This window comes from Hyperolius riggenbachi, chromosome 1 (genome assembly GCF_040937935.1).
Source record: "Hyperolius riggenbachi isolate aHypRig1 chromosome 1, aHypRig1.pri, whole genome shotgun sequence".
In the NCBI taxonomy this organism is placed as follows: domain Eukaryota; kingdom Metazoa; phylum Chordata; class Amphibia; order Anura; family Hyperoliidae; genus Hyperolius; species Hyperolius riggenbachi.
Genome location: NC_090646.1, coordinates 346,019,489 through 346,040,394, shown reverse-complemented (window position 1 = coordinate 346,040,394; position 20,906 = coordinate 346,019,489). Strand labels below are relative to the sequence as shown.

Here is a 20,906-nt window from a genome sequence, read left to right as displayed (position 1 = left end):
TTTCAAACAATTTAAAAATACAACCATCTAAAGTTTCAAACAATTTAAAAATACAACCATCTAAAGTTTCAAATAATTTAAAAATACAACCATCTACATTTTCAAACAATTTACAAAAATGCCAACAAAAATTGCCCTCCGTAAAACATTCTTGGCAAATGCTTTCGACTTGGTTTGTCTTCCGCTGGCACAAGGGTCCATCTGACCACAGATGCCTAGTCTGCAAAGCACGGTCAGGGCAGCTACAGCATGGGTCTCAGCAGGCTCCAACTTCGGGCCGGAATCCAACCTTCATTCCCCGCGGTGACAATGGCAGACTTGCCCTCCATAACGGATTCCCGTTAAAGGATTTAAAGTTGATTCATTACAATTAGGGCCTCAAAAGGTCCTCCTGAGTCCTGTATTGTTATTTTTGGTCACTACCTCTGGGCGGGCGTGCATGCCTGCCTGCCTGCTGCCCTCCTTGCCTGGATGTGTGGTGGTAGCCGTTGATCAGGCTCCAACTCCAGAACGCAATACAACCATCTAAAGTTTCAAACAGTTTAAAAATACAACCATCTAAAGTTTCAAACAATTTAAAAATACAACCATCTACATTTTCAAACAATTTACAAAAATGCCAACAAAAATTGCCCTCCGTAAAACATTCTTGGCAAATGCTTTCGAGTTGGTTTGTCTTCCGCTGGCTCAAGGGTCCATCTGACCACAGATGCCTAGTCTGCAAAGCACGGTCAGGGCAGCTACAGCATGGGTCTCAGCAGGCTCCCACTTCGGGCCGGAATCCAACCTTCATTCCCCGCGGTGACAATGGCAGACTTGCCCTCCATAACGGATTCCCGTTAAAGGATTTAAAGTTGATTCATTACAATTAGGGCCTCAAAGTCCTGTATTGCATGCCTGCCTGCTGCCCTCCTTGGATGTGCAGTGGTAGCCGTTGCTCAGGCTCCACACCGGATTCCATACCTCATTCCCCGGCCATTACCCGGGGTCACAAATGGCAGACTTGCCCGCCTCCATATGATTCTCGTGAAAGGAATGTGGTGTCATCTTTGCCCGCCATAACTGGTTCTCGTTAAAGGATTTAAAGTACATTCATTTCAAATACACAGCAGGCCCTCGAAAGTCTTCCTCCTGTATTGTTATTTTTGGTCACTACCTCGGGGCGGGCGTGCATGCCTGCCTGCTGCCCTCCTTGGATGTGTAGCGTTGCTCAGGCTCCACACCGGATTCCATCCCTCATTCCCCGGCCTTTAACCGGGGTCACAATGTCAGACTTGCCCGCCTCCATAGGATTCTCATTGTAGCGGTACTGAACAAGTACACAGCAAGTAGAAAATGTAATTTAAAAACAAAACGTAAGCTTTTTAACAGTGCCATGGAAAGTTGAGAAGGAAGTCATACATTACCTGACATCACTGAGTGAGGAAGAGCAATCTCACCATGTTGCGCAGTAGTCCAGCACGGCCGTCACAACACACAACACACAACAAAAAAAATCTTTTCCATCACTTTTGTGGCCAGCATAATTTTTTCTATTTTTCAAAGTTCGCCTCCCCATTGAAGTCTATTGCAGTTCGCGAACTTTTCCGCGAACCGAACCTTCCGCGGAAGTTCGCGAACCTAAAATCAGAGGTTCAGCCCATCTCTACTGGTCTCTTCAGAGACTAGCACATCTGTTTCTGTGTTACTGCACTGACCATGTCATCAGGCTGACAACTAAAATGTGAGGAACTCAAAAGGCTGGGCTAAAGCATTAAGAGCAAAATTTTAAGGAATATTAATCCTTTGCTCATGTCTAACCTCTCTGTTAATGAAAAATCCGAAAAATCCCTACCTGTTGTCTAACCTTAACTTTCATACCAAACGAAAACCCCCTTTCTAATGTGTAATCATGACCTGACTAATAACACTACCCTCCCCATACCCTTTACCTTAACCTCCCTGGTGTTCAATTTCACCAGGATTTATTTGCAAAAAGTGGTACAATTGATTGCAAATACTTTTCAAGCCTTTTTATACAGGTTATTGAATTCAATATAAAAAAAAAATAATTTGCCGCCAGATGTTGATAACATTGTATGACTTCGGCGTCATCAACACCAATCGCCGAGGAAAATGTCATCGTCAAGGGAGAAGAAAATCCGCAGAGGGACATAAAAGAAGACATTGGGGAAGCTATCAGAGGTACACGACAAGGGATCAGCATGCCAATGTTGAGTATAAGCAGATTCCAGACCAGTATAAGAATGTCTCCCCTGTGTGCGTGATACCGAGTGCCCATTGGAAGCTAAGCTTCCAATCAGGGCAGCTTCTAGGCTAAATTGCTCCCAGGGCGAAGGTGAAAAAAATTGCGCCCCAACCCAGAACAGTATTTCTGATGCTGTATTTAGCCCCCCTGTATAGGTAGCCAGGTATAGGTTCCCACGACATAGGTATCCAGGTATTCCCCCTCCAAGGAAGCCAGAATCTGTCACTAGCGAAACATGTCAGGCCTTGCAGGCATGTTGGCATTTTTGAGAATCTGGATCGGCGCGCCCTGACACTGGCGTGCACCCCCTGATAGCTGTGGAACATCTCCGCTTTCCTAAGCAGACAAGCACTGGCTGCTTTACCATCTAGCGACACGCTGCCATACCATCATTTATTTATCTTGTTCTGTACCTATACTGGAGAGCTGCAACTCTAATTCTACTCTGCGCATCAGCCTGGGACTTGTATACAGCAACATCATTGCCACTGCTGCAACCGGCCAAGGGCACTGGAGTGGTACAGTATATTATTGCTGACCAGCATGTTTGTCTGCTTACTTTAGGCTGTGTATGTGACTCTGTCTTGAAGTGCCTGAGCGCCTATACCCTGCACAGCCATATACAGCCTTGTTTTGCACACTAACTGTGACTGCTGCATGTTGCTGTGGCTTCTAAAAGGGTTGTTACACCTCTGCATGGCCACATACAGCTTTGCTTTGCACACTAAGAGCTTGATTCACTAAGACAAATAGCATGCCTTATCAAAGTTAGCACGCCTTATCAAAGTTAACACACCTTATCAGAGTAGCATAGTGAACGCTATGAACCCGCAGGGGCTCAGGGCTTGACGAGTGGAACTCTCGTCACTGCCAATTAGCAGGCATAAGTTTGCTATGCTACTCTGATAAGGCGTGTTAACTTTGACAAGGCGTTCTAACTTTGATAAGGCATGCTATTTGTCTTAGTGAATCAAGCCCAAAATGTGATATCGTTGTCTGTCGTTGTGGCCTCCATTATTCCTTCATCTGTTGCTGACAGGATGAAATTACTGTTTATTTCCATATATATATATATATGTATATATATATATATATATATATATATATATATATATATATATATATATACAGTGGTGTGAAAAACTATTTGCCCCCTTCCTGATTTCTTATTCTTTTGCATGTTTGTCACACTTAAATGTTTCTGCTCATCAAAAAACGTTAACTATTAGTCAAAGATAACATAATTTAACACAAAATGCAGTTTTAAATGATGGTTTTTATTGTTTAGTGAGAAAAAAACCCTCAAAACCTACATGGCCCTGTGTGAAAAAGAAATTGCCCCCTGAACATAATAACTGGTTGGGCCACCCTTAGCAGCAATAACTGCAATCAAGCGTTTGCGATAACTTGCAATGAGTCTTTTACAGCGCTCTGGAGGAATTTTGGCCCACTCATCTTTGCAGAATTGTTGTAATTCAGCTTTATTTGAGGGTTTTCTAGCATGAACCGCCTTTTTAAGGTCATGCCACAACATCTCAATAGGATTCAGGTCAGGACTTTGACTAGGCCACTCCAAAGTCTTCATTTTGTTTTTCTTCAGCCATTCAGAGGTGGATTTGCTGGTGTGTTTTGGGTCATTGTCCTGCTACAGCACCCAAGATCGCTTCAGCTTGAGTTGACGAACAGATGGCCGGACATTCTACTTCAGGATTTTTTGGTAGACAGTAGAATTCATGGTTCCATCTATCACAGCAAGCCTTCCAGGTTCTGAAGCAGCAAAACAACCCCAGACCATCACACTACCACCACCACATTTTACTGTTGGTATGATGTTCTTTTGCTGAAATGCTGTGTTACTTGTACGCCAGATGTAACGGGACACACACCTTCTAAAAAGTTCAACTTTTGTCTCGTCAGTCCACAAGGTATTTTCCCAAAAGTCTTGGCAATCATTGAGATGTTTTTTAGCAAAATTGAGACGAGCCTTAATGTTCTTCTAGCTTAAAAGTGGTTTGCGCCTTGGATATCTGCCATGCAGGCAGTTTTTGCCCAGTCTCTTTCTTGTGGTGGAGTCGTGAACACTGACCTTAATTGAGGCAAGTGAGGCCTGCAGTTCTTTAGATGTTGTCCTGGGGTCTTTTGTGGCCTCTCGGATGAGTTTTCTCTGCGCTCTTGGGGTAATATTGGTCGGCCGGCCACTCCTGGGAAGGTTCATCACTGTTTCATGTTTTTGCCATTTGTGGATAATGGCTCTCACTGCGGTTCGCTGGAGTCCCAAAGCTTTAGAAATGGCTTTATAACCTTTACCAGACTGATAGATCTCAATCACAGTACTTTTGTTCTCATTTGTTCCTGAATTTCTTTGGATCTTGGCATGATGTCTAGCTTTTGAGGTGCTTTTGGTCTACTTCTCTGTGTCAGATAGCTCCTATTTAAGTGATTTCTTGATTGAAACAGGTGTGTCAGTAATCAGGCCTGGGGATGACTACAGAAATAGAACTCAGGTGTGATAAACCACAGTTAAGTTATTTTTTAACAAGGGGGGCAATCACTTTTTCACACAGGGCCATGTAGATTTGGAGTTTTTCTTCTCACTAAATAATAAAAACCATCATTTAAAACTGCATTTTGTGTTCAATTATGTTATCTTTGACTAATAGTTAACGGTTTTTGATGAGCAGAAACATGCAAAAGAATAAGAAATCAGGAAGAGGGCAAATGGTTTTTCACACCACTGTATATATAATCCATTGGGACTTGTGCTGATGAACTTGCACTTTGAGATGCTGCTTTTTCGATATGCACGTTAGTAGGAACAAGAGCACTAATCCCCTAAGCAGTTGGTTGCACTCTATGCTACCAATTTTATTCTGTTGATATAGTGTGTGGGTGCATGTGGTGTGAGTGTGGGGCTAGCCGGCCAGCCCAGATGTCAGGTTTACTTATTTCCAAGTCATAAAATTATGATATTTTATCTTTAAGAGTATTTTGTGAGTTGATTGGCGTACACCCATCCTTTATTTATCTTAACTTTCACTTTAAAAAGCCCACTATGTTTCCCTGAGGAAATACATGCAATATACCATCAGTAAGCACATTTTTATGGAACACCTGGAACCAAACCCAGCACAGCTGGACACACACCTTGCACAGCTGGACCAATGCCCTGCACACCTGTAGCCACATCCTGTACACCTGGACCCATGCCCTGCACACCTGGAACCAAACCCAGCACAGCTGGACCCTTACCCTGCACTGCTGGACCAATGCCCTGCACACCTGGAGCAACGTCCTGCACACCTGGACCTATGCCCTGCACACCTGGAGCTATGCCCCTCACAGCTGGACCCACACACTCCACAGCTGAAGCCTTCCTTGAAAACCTGGAGCCACACCCTACACAGCTTGACCCGTGCCCTGCACACCTGGAGCCATGTCCTGAACAGTTGTACCCAAGCCCTGCACACCTGAAGCTACGCTCCTCACAGCTGGACCCACACCCGCACATATGGACCCTTGCCTTGCACACTTGGAGCCACGACCCACACAGCTGGACACATGCCCTGCACACCTGGAGCCACACCCCGCACAGCTGCACCCACACCCTACACACCTGGAGCCACATCCCACATAACTGGAACCAAACTCAGCACAGCTGGACCCACACACTGCACAGCTGGATCCTTGCCCTGCATACCTGGAGCCAAACCCTACACAGTTGGACCCATGCCCTGCACACCTGGAGCCACACCTCACACAGATAGAACCACACCCGCACACCTGGAACCAAACCTAGCAAAGATGGACCCACAGCGTGCACAGCTGGACCCATGTCCTGCACACCTGAAGCTGCGCCCCTCACAGTTGGACCCACACCCTGCGCAGCTTGACTCATGCCCTGCACACCTGGAGCTACACCCGCACAGCTGGACCCATACTCTGCACACCTAGAGTTACACCTGGCACAGCTGGTCCCACACCCTGCACAGCTGAACCCACACCCAGCACAGCTAGAGTCACACCCTTTGCAGTTGGGTCCACGCCCACACAGCTAAATCCACACCCAGTACAGTTTTGCGCCTATGCCTCTCACAGCTGGACCCATACCCTGCACAGCTAGACCCTTGCCCTGCACACCTGGCCGGAGCCACAACCTGCACAGCTGGACCCATGCCCTGCACACCTGGAGCCACACCCCACACACCTGGAACCAAACCCAGCAAAGCTGGAGCCACACCCCACACTGCTGGATCCACACCCTGCACACCATGAACCAAACCCAGCAATGCTGGACCCACACCCTGCACAGCTGCACCACTGCCCTGCAGACTTGGAGCCACGATCTGCACAGCTGGACCCACACCCTGCACAGCTGGACCCATGCCCTGCACAACTGGAGCTACAGCCCTCACAGCTGGACCCACACCCTGCACAGCTGGACCCTTGCCCTGCACACCTGGAGCCACACCCTGCACAGCTGGACCCATGAACTGCACACCTGGAGCCACACCTCATACAGCTGGGCCCACACCCTGCACACCTGGAGCTATACTCCACACGCCTGGAACCAAACCTAGCAAAGATGGACCCACAGCCTGCACAGCTGGACCCATGCCCTGCACACACAGAGCCATGTCCTGCACAGCTGCACGCACACCCTGCAAAGCTGAACCCATGTCTTGCACGCCTGGAGCTGCGCCCCTCACAGCTGAACCCACACCCTGCATAGCTGGATACACACCCCGTGCAGTTGGATCCATGCCCACACAGGTGAATCCTCATCCAGTACAGTTGGACCTATGCCCCACACAGCTGGACCCACATCCCACAAAGTTGGAACCAAACTGAAAAAGGGAGCAGAAGTAGTGTGCTGCCAATCATAAACTATGTACACACACTATGTTTTTGTTTGTCTCAGGTAAAAATCTAGCATAAATAAAGATGCACCCTGATATTATGAGTGATATGCCGCAGTTGAATACACGTGCCAAAATGCTATTGTCCTCCCTTAGCAGTCTCTGCAGTGGGGCACTTATGTTTGTCTAATCTAAAATTACTGGGAAAAACTTCTAGCTAATTGGTACTGGAGATTCTCAGAACATATAACTGCTATGAACAGCTAGATTAGATCAAGTAACACAGAGGCGAAGCTATCTAAAGCCTGGTACACCCTTCCAACTTTGATTGTACAATCATTGGCCAATTTTACCACCTCCATGTAGTATGAAGGCCAACAGATTTTGAATACTCTGAACAGATAGTGGGCTTGATTCGCTAACCGGCGCTAAGCCGGTTAGTGTGCCCTAAGTGTTAGTGTGCGCAAACCACGGCGTTAGGTGTTTTGCGCCCACACATTTGAAACAATCCTGCTCACTGCGTGCGCAGCGCGGGTAATAGTGCACACTGCTGGCCCTTAAAAGTCGCACCTGGCGACGAAAATGGCGCATTGGGTGCCCGCTAAGCAGCGCTATGATGCGCCACTTCGAGGGCACCCGATGCGCCATTTTCGTAGCACCGGGTGCAACTTTTAAAGGCCAGCGGGTGCAACATTATTACGGCGTTATCGTCGCAACGCACACTGATGTCGGCGCACCCGCGCTGCGCGCAAAGTAGGTTTGCGCACACTGGCGCCCAAAAAGGGCTTTTCACACCGGCGCTAAGTGTTAGTGAATTAAGCCCAGTGTAGGGTAAGTTCTCATACCACATTGAAGTTGTAAAATTGGGCAATGATTGGCCAATCAAAATTGGATATGTGTACCAGGCTTATGCCACCCACATGCAATCATAGCGGATACCTCAAGATCCTGGCAATATCGAACAAGTGGCTGTGTAACCTCAGTGCCTGGATAGGATTGAAGGAAGACTGTCAATCACCTCTTCTTGGCAATAGGTGACTGGTGGCCAGGTAGAGAAGGTTGAAGAGGCGGATAAGACTGAATTTTGATACTCTACTGCTTTGCTTGCTGACACTTTTGGCACTAGAGTACCAAATCGTGATATTCCCGGCCTCATTAATCGGAATGCTAATCCTATTAGCCATCATCTATCCAGGGGTCACCTACAGTATGTTCAGGCCTATTGGTGCTTAATGTCAGGAAACAGCACCCAACCTATTTGGACTTTGGCCATGTAGTGGCAATTCTACATTACAGGACTGGTGCCTCAGACTGGACTATCCTATATGAAGCCATGTATTGAACAATTGGTGCCTATATACATCTATCCCTATGTATGGATGTAACAATGCACTGCCTCTAGATGGCTGTGTGGTGTAGTTACAAACCTACATGTGAATTATAACCAGCAGTGCCAGGGTATTTGCATCCCACAACCTTCGGAGGGTATGCAATATATGTTCATCAAGGGTTTTTTTTAGTCCAAAATGGAGTTATGCATGGACTGTTAGGTTTCAAATTTGCATGCTAGTGGCCTCATTCTTACCATGGTTTACTTTTACCAGATTGGTGTTTAAGGGACATGCTGGTTATATGCTAGGCCGTGGGCCAATTTTCAACTATCCATTTACTGTATGTTCTTAAGCCTATCCTGAAAAATGTGGATAAAGTTGATTAATCAGGTTATTCAGGCTCACATGTATTCATTTTGTTTTTTATGGTTGTAATATGGTGGTAGTGGTGGAATGCACATATAAAGTACATGATGTTGAGATGTCTTATCTATGTACACCTGTTAAATCTTCATCATTTTTGAATAAAGATACCATAATATTGACCCTAAGCATTTAGTGGTGCTCTATATCGGGTTCTTAGGTTTTAGTGGACACTGCAGGATGACTCTGCAACAGGATTTTATTTGGGCAGCTATGTGTATACCGTATATATCCAGTCCTTTCGTTGTATTAAAACTCTGCTCTTTTGCTTTTAGCATTCAGCTCATAATTACCTCAAAATATTTAAACAAAAACTCATAGTGCAAGATAGGGGGATCTTTCCACCACCCAAATCCTCCATCTGTGGTCTGTAACCATGCAGCTGCACTCCACCTGTACCAAGGAGCTAGGTCACTCACCCTTTGATACGGCTGCCCACACACACAAAAAAGAAAACTATTAAGCGATTAAAACTAAATTTTACAAGATATTACACTGTGTGTGTACAGTGTGTTCGTGTGCAAGAGCAGCTGAGGTGTAACTATTTATTATGTCTAGAGATGGCCCGAACGGTTCGCTGGAGAACGGTTCCCGGAACTTTTTCGGAAGTTCGGTTCGCCCCCATAATGCACCATTAGGGTCAACTTTGACCCTCTACATCACAGTCAGCAGGCACATTGTAGTCAATTAAGCCACACTCCCTCCTGGAGCCCCACCCCCCTTTATAAAAGGCAGGCAGCGTCAGGCAGTGGACTCACTTGTGTGCCTGCAGTAATTAGTGAAGAGATAGCTGCTGCAGACTCTCATAGGGAAAGCTTAGTTAGGCTCTTGTAGGCTTGTTATCTTGCTCCTTGCTGATTCTTATTGCTAAAAAAAGCACTCCACAACAGCTCTTTTGAGAGCTAATCTTGTTCTTGTGATCTATTTTTTTTTCTGTGTGTCCCACTGACACTTGTGTTGCATAGACAGCCTTGATAATTCATACTGTGTGCGCCACTGCCAGGCCCAGCACATTCAGTGACTACCTGTGCGTGTGACAGGTGCACATTGTAATACCCATTACTACATATACCTACCTACCTGTTGTTCACAGTGCACCCACCTACCCACGTGAGCTGAGCGCACGCAGTGTCATTGCGCCTGTCCGCTACCTGTCTGTGTGTGACAGGTGCACATTGTAATACCCATTACTGCATATACCTACCTATCTGTTGTTCACAGTGCACCCACCTACCTATGTGAGCGCACGCAGTGTCACTGTGCCTGCCTGCTGACCTCTACCTGTCTGTGTGACAGGTGCACATTGTAATACCCATTACTGCATATACCTACCTACCTGTTGTTCACAGTGCACCCACCTACCTACGTGAGTTGAGCGCACGCAATGTCATTGTGCCTGTCCGCTACCTGTCTGTGTGTGACAGGTGCACATTGTAATACCCATCACTGCATATACCTACCTATCTGTTGTTCACAGTGCAACCACCTACCTACGTGAGCGCACGCAGTGTCACTGTGCCTGTCTGCTACCTGTCTGTGTGTGACAGGTGCACATTGTATTTGGTCACTACCTCGGGACGTGCATGCCATGCCTGCTGCCTTCCTTGGATGTGTGGTGGTGGTAGCCGTTTCTTAGGCTCCCACTCCGGACCGGAATCGAACCAGGATTCTCCGGCCATTACCCGTGGTCACTCGCAATGGCAGACTTGCCCTCCATAAAAGATTCTCGATGCAGTTACTGAACAGCAAGCAGAACAAGTATTTTAAAAAATAGATGTAAGCTTTAACAATGGTAGAGAAAGACCCATCGAAAGTTGATAAGGCAGTCAGACATTACCTGACATCACTGAGTGAGGAACAGCAATCTCGCCACGGTGTGTACCAGTCCAGCACGGCCGTCACTACACAAACAGCTGTTTGCGGTGCGTTACACAGTGAGTTTGGTGTGTCAGTGTGAAGCAGTACTCTAATTACACTCCCTGATTGATGTATACACATGCAAGATGTTTTAAAGCACTTTAGGCCTGCAATTTAGCATTCAATGTGATTTCTGCCCTTAAAACGCTGCTTTGCGTCCAATCCAGATTTTTCCTTGGGACTTTTGGCGTCTATCCCACTCTGCCATGCCCCCCTCCAGGTGTTAGACCCCTTGAAACATCTTTTCCATCATGTTTGTGGCCAGCATAAATGTTTCTAGTTTTCAAAGTTCGCCTCCCCATTGAAGTCTATTGTGGTTCGCGAAAGTTTGCGCAAACCGAACTTTCGCAGGAGGTTCGCGAACCCTTTGGTTTGGGCCATCTCTAATTATGTCCTCCCATCAAAACTTGGATAGGCTTTCCCAGTATTCACACTGCTTCTTTTGGTGACTCTACAGCTTGGGTTCCCATATTGCAAGGGTTGTAAGACAAGAGTGGCCATCATGATCCTTACGCCCATAACCAAAAATGTTGCCTCAACAACTGATCTGGAGGATGGGCCTGATGTACCCCTGTATCAGAGGGAGGGAGCAATAATAGTCTGAGCCACCCTCCGCCCAGCTCTGCGGTCACAGAAGCTTTTGTTTTTTTGCTCAGCATTCTTTGAAGTTTTGCACCTGACGCATGGGGCAGCAGTAATAATACATTTCACAATGCTTTTACCTACACTGACTGCATTTGTAGTTCTGTACTCTCTCTGAATAAAATGGCAGTACTCTTGATGTCTGCTCTGGCTTTCCAAAAATAAATAAATAAATAAATAAATAAATAAATCATTCCTGCAGCAAAGCAGACATTTATGTATTTCTTACTCTTTAATAAGCAAAACAAAACAATAAAAAAAGGACTGTTAAATACATTTTTATTGCAATGCCATGATGGACAGTCACATATGATGGATAGATATTGACAGATTGAAAAACAAAATTCTAAATATGTTTAGTATATGAAAAAAAAGCTAGCTATTCATTGATAAATAAATAGATTAATAAACAGTAGTTAAGGTGGCCATATACTGGTTGATTTTTTACTTCGATTGTTTATTATAACTGATAAATTAATCGAATGGATCAAAAATCTAGTCGGCATTTTGATGTAGAATCGGTTCTTATCGGCCAATATTCAATCAAACTCTTAAAATGAATCGATCGAGTATGTCGGGTTATTTCATTTGATGGAACAAGAATCGAGAGCTTTTCATTATGTATTCGATCGACCTTTACTTGATCTGATTCATCAGGGTGCTTATTTTGTAAAATATCCTCATATTGATTAAAGATGGAAAAATGCAACAAAAATCGACCCTAGTGTATGGGCAAAAAATTGATTCATGTTCAATCGATTCATTTATTTTGAATGGAATCTAAGAATCGATAAGTCAATCGATCGTCCTGTAATCGACCAGTGTATGGCCAGCATTAGAAAGATGATGTATTAACTGATCAATGGACAGACATGGATAAGGTTGTAGGATGCAGCTAGTTTACACATTGACAGAGATATGTATACACATTGTTTTTTTTCTGTTGCAAAATACAACTCATATGACCCCTACAGTATAGAACAGGTTAAGAGAGCATCAGCCAGACATGCTTTTTTCTCAAGTCAAAAGTGATAAGGGACTGGCAGCGGGCCAGTACAGGGGTGTGATGGAGGTGTGTATGTATTTGTATAAGTGTATGTGTGTATGAGGGGAAGGAAGGGGGGTGGGGGTTTCTTGCTGAGAACTCTTCACAGGGTACCTAGACTGAAATGTATCTCATCAGATAAAGCTGGATACTGCATACACATATAAACTGCCAAATACCCACTAACCAAAACAGGTACAAAGATAGTGATCAGTCTGTAACAAGATAAATAAGGACAACTAGTTCAAACTGTAGTGGAGATAGCACATCAATAACTACGTCAAAAAAAATCAGCAGGTTCAGACAGACACAGACAGACATATGAATCCTTTCGCAGACATCCTACGAGGAAATATCAATTGCACTTCCTAAAAAAAAAATATCAAAGATTCATGTAGAAGGAATTTAGGAGGTGTCCACACAGACTGGATTACAGCAACCATACCTGATGAAGGGCGCGCAGTCCACATGGCAGAGAAGGGTGAGACAGGCGACATTGCGCACAGCACAAGTTTATGAGCCAGACAGAGGGTGAAGAATTTTACAGGAGGACCACCGGACAACAGACAAGCACCACACACACAAAGTCACCCACAGACACACCCACGCACAGACACACAACGGCCGGGTAAGTAGCTAAAGTTCCAGAAATGTTCTCACATGTCAAGAGGGAGGACAGACACCTAATAGAGTACTACAGGCACATTTCCAGACAGACAGACTAACGCGTGCAGACAAGGGTCAGACAGACAGATCCACACACAGACTGACAGGTGAAGCAATAGTAAAACAAAAGTGCCTAGGCATATAGCAAAAACAGACACCCAGCCTGAGGGGACTGCAAAAGGGGAGAAAGAGGGAAGGAGGGGAGAGAGAAGGGGGGAAATAAAGAAGTGAAGAGGAGGGGGCAGACAGATTTGTACAATTCTTAGACACAGACAGCACTTAGACACAGGACAGACATAGGGGCACAAATAAGGGGGAGACACTGACAGACTAGACAGAGGGAGAGAGGCACACAAGAGGGAGAGGGAGAAGTGGCAAAACAAACGGGAGGGACGGGATGCATTTTTGAACATAAAAATCTCATAAGGAGATAGAAAGGCTTGAAGTACAGACCTCCTCAGACACTGGGAAGGCATCAGACAGCAGCCACAGACAGTTCCCCTCACCCAGACAGCCAGGCTTCAATCACTCACTCAGGTAGACAGCACTCAGACAGCCAAAGAGGTCCCATTGAAGCTGGGAAGTTCCTGCACCATGCTGCAATTCGTGCTGCTTGCTGTCCTGCTCCTGACTGTGACCCGATGCCACCCTATCCCTGGAGGGGACACAATGCAGACTGGTGAGTCACACTGCTCTCCTGTGTAACCTTATGCACTCCTTTGGACCCTCAGGGCAGAGCTCTAGTCCTTACAGATACAAAAAATCATAGCGAAAGAAGCTATTTTTTGTTTCCTCTCCCTTTCTACTTAAAAGTTAAATATGAAATCATTTCATCCTTACTGCCTTTGCAACACTGAATTGTAATTATATCTAAATCAAGAGGTTTAGATTTTTGGCAGGTGTGAATGACATTGTTAAGTTAAAGTGGGGGGATTTCATATAGCAATCCCAGTAGTGACGTTCAGTGTGCTCAATAATTTATAATCTGACTTCCTAATTATTCAGAGCCTCCTGGGAAGGACTATACAATCAGGTAAGAAAGTTGCAATAGTTGGCCACCATTGGAGGCAAAGGGATAATGTAAGAGATCATGACGTTTTCTAAGACATCACTTAGGTTTTTTGCAGCATTCTTGAAAGCAATTTCTGTATGAAATTTCAATGTACAATCACCTGTTCAAGACTCTCCTTATAGCTTTAATTTTTAGATGACATTGGCCTGACTTCTCTAAAGTTATGTAACTGCACTCAAAGAGCTTTAAAGGACATCTGAAGTGAGAAGGATATGGAGGCAAACATGTTTATTTCCTTTTTAACAATACCAGTTGCCTGGCATCCTCCTGATCTCTCTGGCATTAGTCGTGTCTGAATCACATACCTGAAACAAGCATGCAGCTAAATCAGTCAGACTTCAGTCGGACATCTGATCTACCTTGTTCAGGGTCTATTGCTAGGTACACACCATACAATTTTCTGTTAGATTTTCTGTAATGCTGGGAATACACAGTATGTTTGTACCACTCGATCGAGCCATTAGATGGCTCGATTGATAATTTCCGACATGTCCGATCACCCGCCGGATCGATTCCGCGCTCGATACCACGAGCGGGACAATGGAAAAAAGATAAGGAAAATGAGCAGAAGATAAGTGAATCGCTCGTGGGGACGAGCGGGAAACAATCCGGCGGCATAGTTGAGCGGTACAAAGCATTATGCCTGGCATACACGGCTCATTTCTTCCTTATCAATCGAGCCGCTGATGGCTCCATTGATAATATCCGACAGGTCCGATGACCCGCTGGATAGATTCCCCGCTCGATCCCCGCGGGCGGACAATAGCGGGGAATTGAGCGGCTGATAAGGGATGCCCGCAGGGACGAGGGGGAATCGATCCGCGTGGACGAGCGGTGATGCCCTGGCATCGAGCCGCTGGCTCGATCCGGCTCCTAAAACTCACTGTGTATTCCCAGCATTAGATTTACCTGCCAGATAGATAATTTTCAACATGTTGGAAATGATCTATCTAACCATCTATCTGCCTAGCAATTAGGCATTGCTCTACGCAGCAGGAGATAACCAGAAGACCATGCACCAGAGATAATGACCAGTCTCTTCCAGTACTTTACAGAAAATAATCTAACAAAAAATCTAATGCTGGAAATACACGGGTTGATTCTGGCGCTCGATTCTGCGCCCGATCATCTTGCCAGCTCGATTCTCTTATCTTCTGCTCGTGTTTCTAATCTTTTTTCAATTCACTTCAATGATAAATTGAGCAGCAAACTGATCGAACGGTGATCGAACATGTCGAAAATTATCTATCTAACCATCTTTTCAGCTTAGAATCGACCCGTGTATTCCCAGCATAACAGAAAACTCTTAACAGAAAAATCTAGCAGAAAATTGTATGGTGTGTACTAAGCATAAGGCTAAGGGCTGGTTCAGACTGGCGTTTTTGTGGCGTTTAACGCAGCGTTTCAGACGCAGCCTTTTTGGGATCTACTGCCATCCCATGCAAGTGAATGGGAGCGTTTAGAGTTGGCTTTTGCAGGCTTTCATGAAAGCCTGGCAGTAGATCCCAGCGTTGCGTCTAGTCTCAAAAGCAACATGCTGCTTTCAGAGGCAGTAAACGGGAGGAAACAATAGCAGAGACCAGAACTGCTAGCCTTGAACGCTTTTCAAAAGCTTTCAAAAGCTAGCTTTTAAACGGTGGCGTTTAAACGGTGGCGTTTGAACGCAATGCCAAGCAAAAGCTCAGCAGACGCCCCTGTGAACCAGCCCTAAAAGTATTCAAGGCAGTGGATCAGTAGGACAGCCAGGCAATTTGCATTGTTTAAAAGGAAATAAATATGTCTGCTTCCATATCCGTCTTACTTCAGATGTCCTTTAAAATTCTAGAAGATGATGACTGGGTATTTAAAGCAAATACACACATGTAAATTATTCCTTTAATAAGTCGGGCATGTGTGTGATTTTGCCACAGATTCTTGCCCCATGTAACTGAGTGCAGGTTAGTACAGTGAAACAAGTCATTCCAACAGGTCCAATCTGATTTCTGATTGTTTTTCTGAGTAATTTTCCGATCACTTCTATACACAACCGATCAAAAAACCAATTGGAAATCAGATCGAACCTTTCGAAAATGATCAATTCAACCGTAAATTTGACTGGAAATTGCATTGTGTGCACCAGTCATAACCCTAACCTACATCTTTAAACAACCTCTGCCCTTATCTACCTTCTAATGTATTCTTAATCCTAACCGAACACTATCCCTTACCCCAATACTAATATAAACCTGACCATATGATCACATTAAGAGCTCTTTTCCACAATGAAATGCAATCGCAACTACGATCGCAATCACGTTTCAATTTCCACCATGCAATTGTGATTGAGCTACTATACTTAGTATAGTAAAGCTCAATCGCATCCAAAAAGCGGCAGGACGACAATTGCGTTTTGACCAAAACCGCATTGCAATCGGATCGCAGTAATGGAAATTGTTGCTGCAGTTTCCATTACTTTAATCTTGCGATTTGCGATCAGAATCAAATTGCAAATTGCAAGGTAGTGGAAAAAGGCCCTAAAGGTAGCCATACACTGGTCGATTTGCCATCAGATTCGACCAACAGACAGATCCCTATCTGATCGAATCTGATCAGAGAGGGATCGTATGGCTACCTTTACTGCAAACAGATTGTGAACCGATTTCAGCCTGAAACCGTTCACAATCTGTGGTGGTGGTGGTGCTGCCGCTGCTTCCCCCCATCCCGCATACATTACCTGCTCCGCCGGCGCGACTCCCGGATCTCCGCTCTTCTTCTCCGCTCTGGTCTGGTCTCCGGCATGCTTCCCTTCTTCCTGTCTGGGGGAAGTTTAAACAGTAGAGCGCCCTCTACTGTTTAAACTTCCTGCCGGGACAGGAAGAAGGGAAGCATGCCGGAGATCAGACCAGAGCGGAGAATGAAGAGCGAAGCCCCGGGAGTCGCGCCGGCGGAGCAGGTAATGTATTGCAGCTCTATTGCGTTGGTCGTCGGGCACTCGAACGCCGCTAGCGATGCGCTCTTTACCCGCGGGCGATCGACCGTTATTTTCCGCACGGCGCGATCGACGGGATCGGACGGAATGGATCGAAATTCGGCGTGTAGCGGGAACGATTGGCAGCAGATTCGATCCCAGTGATCGAATCTGCTGTCAAAACGGCGGCAAATCGGGCCAGTGTATGGCCAGCTTTAGAGTTTAGATATTTGTCACTTGAAGTGATCTTTCATAATGTGTGTATCAGCAATGCCAGTACAAGCACATTCTGGAATCTCCGAGTAGTACATATGATTTGTAGATGGGAGGGAAGAGATATCCCACAGGAAGGAGTACAATGGCAATTGATTAAGTAAATTGAACACAGTCTATTGTGGAAGAGGAGGTGATGGAAGACAGTTGACACTGATGGAAGACAGTTGACACCTGTACAACTAAACTGTGACCTGATTGATGGTGCAGCTGTAATATATTCCTGTAGCTTTGGGCAGGAGTCACACTGTGCGCGTTGCATAACCAATACGTTATAATGTGTGTGGACAGCAATAGAGACTGGACATATATACATGTAATGCAGAGATGTGAACAGGCCCATAGAACTGTAATCTACAGAGTAGCTAACCGCATCAGTCTCGCAAATATTGATCAAAATTATGATTTTTGGTGAATCAGACACGGCAGGGGAGTAGTGATAGGTTGATGAAACAGTGTAAGGGCTGGAACCCTCTAGAGTGTTTTTTTAAGTGTTTAGGGATCGCTTTCCCTGTATAGGAGCAGGGCAATCACTCTCAAAATTACTTGCAAATCGCTACCGATTGCGATAGCGCTTTGTGCTTTGTAATGGGTCCCAGGTCTAATGCTGTGGTTCCATAAATTTTCATTAGACCTCATAGTGAAATATTTTCAAAATATGTGCCTGTGTATGGAAGTATTCCATCTCTCTTTGATCTCAATCAGATTAGAGAGGGATTGATCTGTTTGCTACTTTGGCATATGCACTAGCCATGTCTGAAAAGTCTTGGTTATTCCTTTGGATGTTCTTATACCAGTTAATTGGTCTTAGTTTCAGCATAGTATTTTTAAACATGAGGCATACTGACAAATTATGATGTCCACACTGCTTAGCAACCTGTTGAAATGCACCTGTTTATGTGAGACTGTTTGGCTGAGCAGTGCGATCTCTTTAACCAAAGACCCAGGATGAGCTCCTATTTCTTAAATGATCACAGAGAAGCTTATGGACATCATGGACTGTGTAGCTGTTTTCTGTTATTTTCTTTTTAGTATTTGCATTTCCAGACAGTTCAGGTAGCCATACATCTAGCGATTCTGATTCAATCGACAAAGCGATCAGCTTTATTAAGGAATTGACTTCAGTATGGTTGATGGAAACTCAATCGAATAGTAACACACACTCCAAACGATATCCTATGATATTCACCTTCCTTCATCAATCTGACCAATGTTGTGTCTCAATGTTCTGAATGCAAAAATCGATTCAGAGTCGATCGATTTACATGTGAACAGTAGCCAATTCCTGTGCGATTGACTGATATCTTGCATCCTGCTCGATCGACTAAGCTGGTCGATTCAACATGAAATCAGACACTTTTCATTGATTGAGAATTCTGTAACACACTCAATTCCCTCTCGATTCTATAAAATGATAGAATTGAATGGTCGATCGCACAGCCAAATCGCTAGATGTATGTCTACCTTACTTCAATCTTGTCTAGTCTGTGGGCTCTTCCCTTCCCCGTCTATTTTAAGGATAAGTGAACTCATACTTAATCAACTCCACATTACTCCCTGATCAATAATACTACTATGAGTTATTTATTTCTGTACAGCCATAATCGTTTGCGATTGTTTACAATCACAACAAATATACTACTAACACTGAAAAACAAATATACTACTAACACTGAAAAACAAACAGCAGTAAACACACTGCATGTAGAGCAAACCTTGTAAAATGTTCATATAGACAAGATGGAAAAGTAGGTACAGCAATACAGAGGTACAATAGGAAAGAGAGAGTCCTGCCCATAAGAAGTTATATTTTTAAGAGCCATTATCCTGGCTATTATACTGTTATAACGCAATACTGCTTTTGTTTTTTACTAAGCAGAACTGACAACCCTCACTGGCTGCCTTTTGTTTGCACGTACTTTCCCATTGTGAGCTGTCTGTGTACAAGTACATCAAGCACCTGTAGTGCTGTCTGCTGGTCTGACAGTTTGCCTTGTCTCCCCTGCTCCCTGCACCCCCCTCCCACCATACTTTCCATCCTGTGTGTGACAACACTTCTTACATATACAGTATGTGATCTGAATCTGTTCTTCGCTCCTCAAATCTAAAAGGATAGGGAATGAGGGAACAGAATTCAGTTGGGAATGAGCAGATTACATATAAGTCAAATATAAGGGACCACTACAGTTTATTTTAAATTCAGCATCTCTATGAGTATAACATATACGCTATAGCATTAGCAACATAGAGGGTGATATAGCAGCTGGGAACGTGGAGAATCGCTCGCGTTCCCAGCCTGACGGCGGCTGTCGCCGAACCTGGAAGTAGCCGCCGGTGGGGACAGGGGGATCTGAGCCAGGCTGCGAGGGCACCATACAGCTTCAGGGGGCTGAGGGATGCCCCAGGTGAGTAAAAATCATTTTTTTATTTTGACTTAAGTATTCCTTTAATGAAAGAAAACCGGCGATGATAGGTGGTGGCTATTACTAATGTCTAACCATGAATTCAAAATTCTCAGAAAATTGGCAATATGATTTGGATGATTTGGAGAATAGATATCATCACACCAACATAACTGGCAGGCCAGAGAGAGAGAGAGAGAGAGAGAGAGAGAGAGAGAGAGAGGGTGGAAAGCCTGAGAACTTTACCAAAAAACTGCTCATAGACATATTTGTCAGGAACTGCTTCTCACCTGTCTTTAGTGTACAGTGGGCACATAGAATTCCACCTTGTTAATAAGGTGTATTTTATCCCCCACAACATTTCTTCACGCAGGTAATTCTAAACCTTTAATGATTGAACTTAATGAGGAACCGTAAGGACATATTAGAATACAGTAAATTATTCAAGATACCCATTTTTACATTAAATATCCTGATTTCAGCATCAGAAACACTCCCTATAGTTATATATTGCTGTATACTGGTATGTAGACACACCCTCTCACTGAGGTTTAGCCTAGGCTGTTTATTATGAAGAATCCCCCTTCCCCAGTAGTCTTCTTTTTGTACTGGTTTTCAAACTCTCAGTACACACATTCTGCAGAGTTTGCCTGCCAGTACTAAAGATGGTGCCACCCGTAATAAATTTCAGAAAGTAAATTAGGGAGAGGGAAGATTTTACGATGCGCAAACATTGACTAAGGTCCGGTTCAAACTTATCTGTATGTTTTTGGGATGTGGGAGGAAACCGGAGTGCCCGGAGGAAACCCACACAGACAAGGAGAGAACATACAAACTCCTTGCAGATGTTGACCTGGCTGGGATTCGAACCAGGGACCCAGCGCTGCAAGGTGAGAGAGGTAACCACTACGTCACCATGCTGCCCATGGCAATATGTACTGTATGTATATATTGCCATGTTACCATGTGAATAGTTAGTTGGGAGGGCCCTCTTTCTTTGTAAGTGTGATTTGTATGTTCATATAGCTGGAATGTGAGGGGTCAAAAGACACAAGCCAAATACTGTGGCACTGCAGTACATTGG

The 20,906-nt window shown here is 44.7% G+C and overlaps 1 protein-coding gene across 2 annotated transcripts in view; it reads left to right on the top strand.

Moving 5' to 3' along the window:
- The first annotated feature begins 12,571 nt into the window (after positions 1–12,571).
- The window catches only part of FSTL3 (follistatin like 3), a 71,693-nt gene continuing 63,358 nt past the window's right edge, over positions 12,572–20,906 (top strand). Inside the window, exon 1 of one of the 2 annotated variants that reach the window (XM_068271242.1) lies at positions 12,572–13,090. Coding sequence is in view for 1 of the 2 variants with exons in the window: in XM_068271241.1 (XP_068127342.1) it covers positions 13,723–13,807 (85 nt within the window). In the remaining variant the exon portion in view is untranslated. Of the gene's footprint in view, positions 13,808–20,906 lie in introns of both variants that reach the window. The other variant, XM_068271241.1, reaches the window with a different exon arrangement.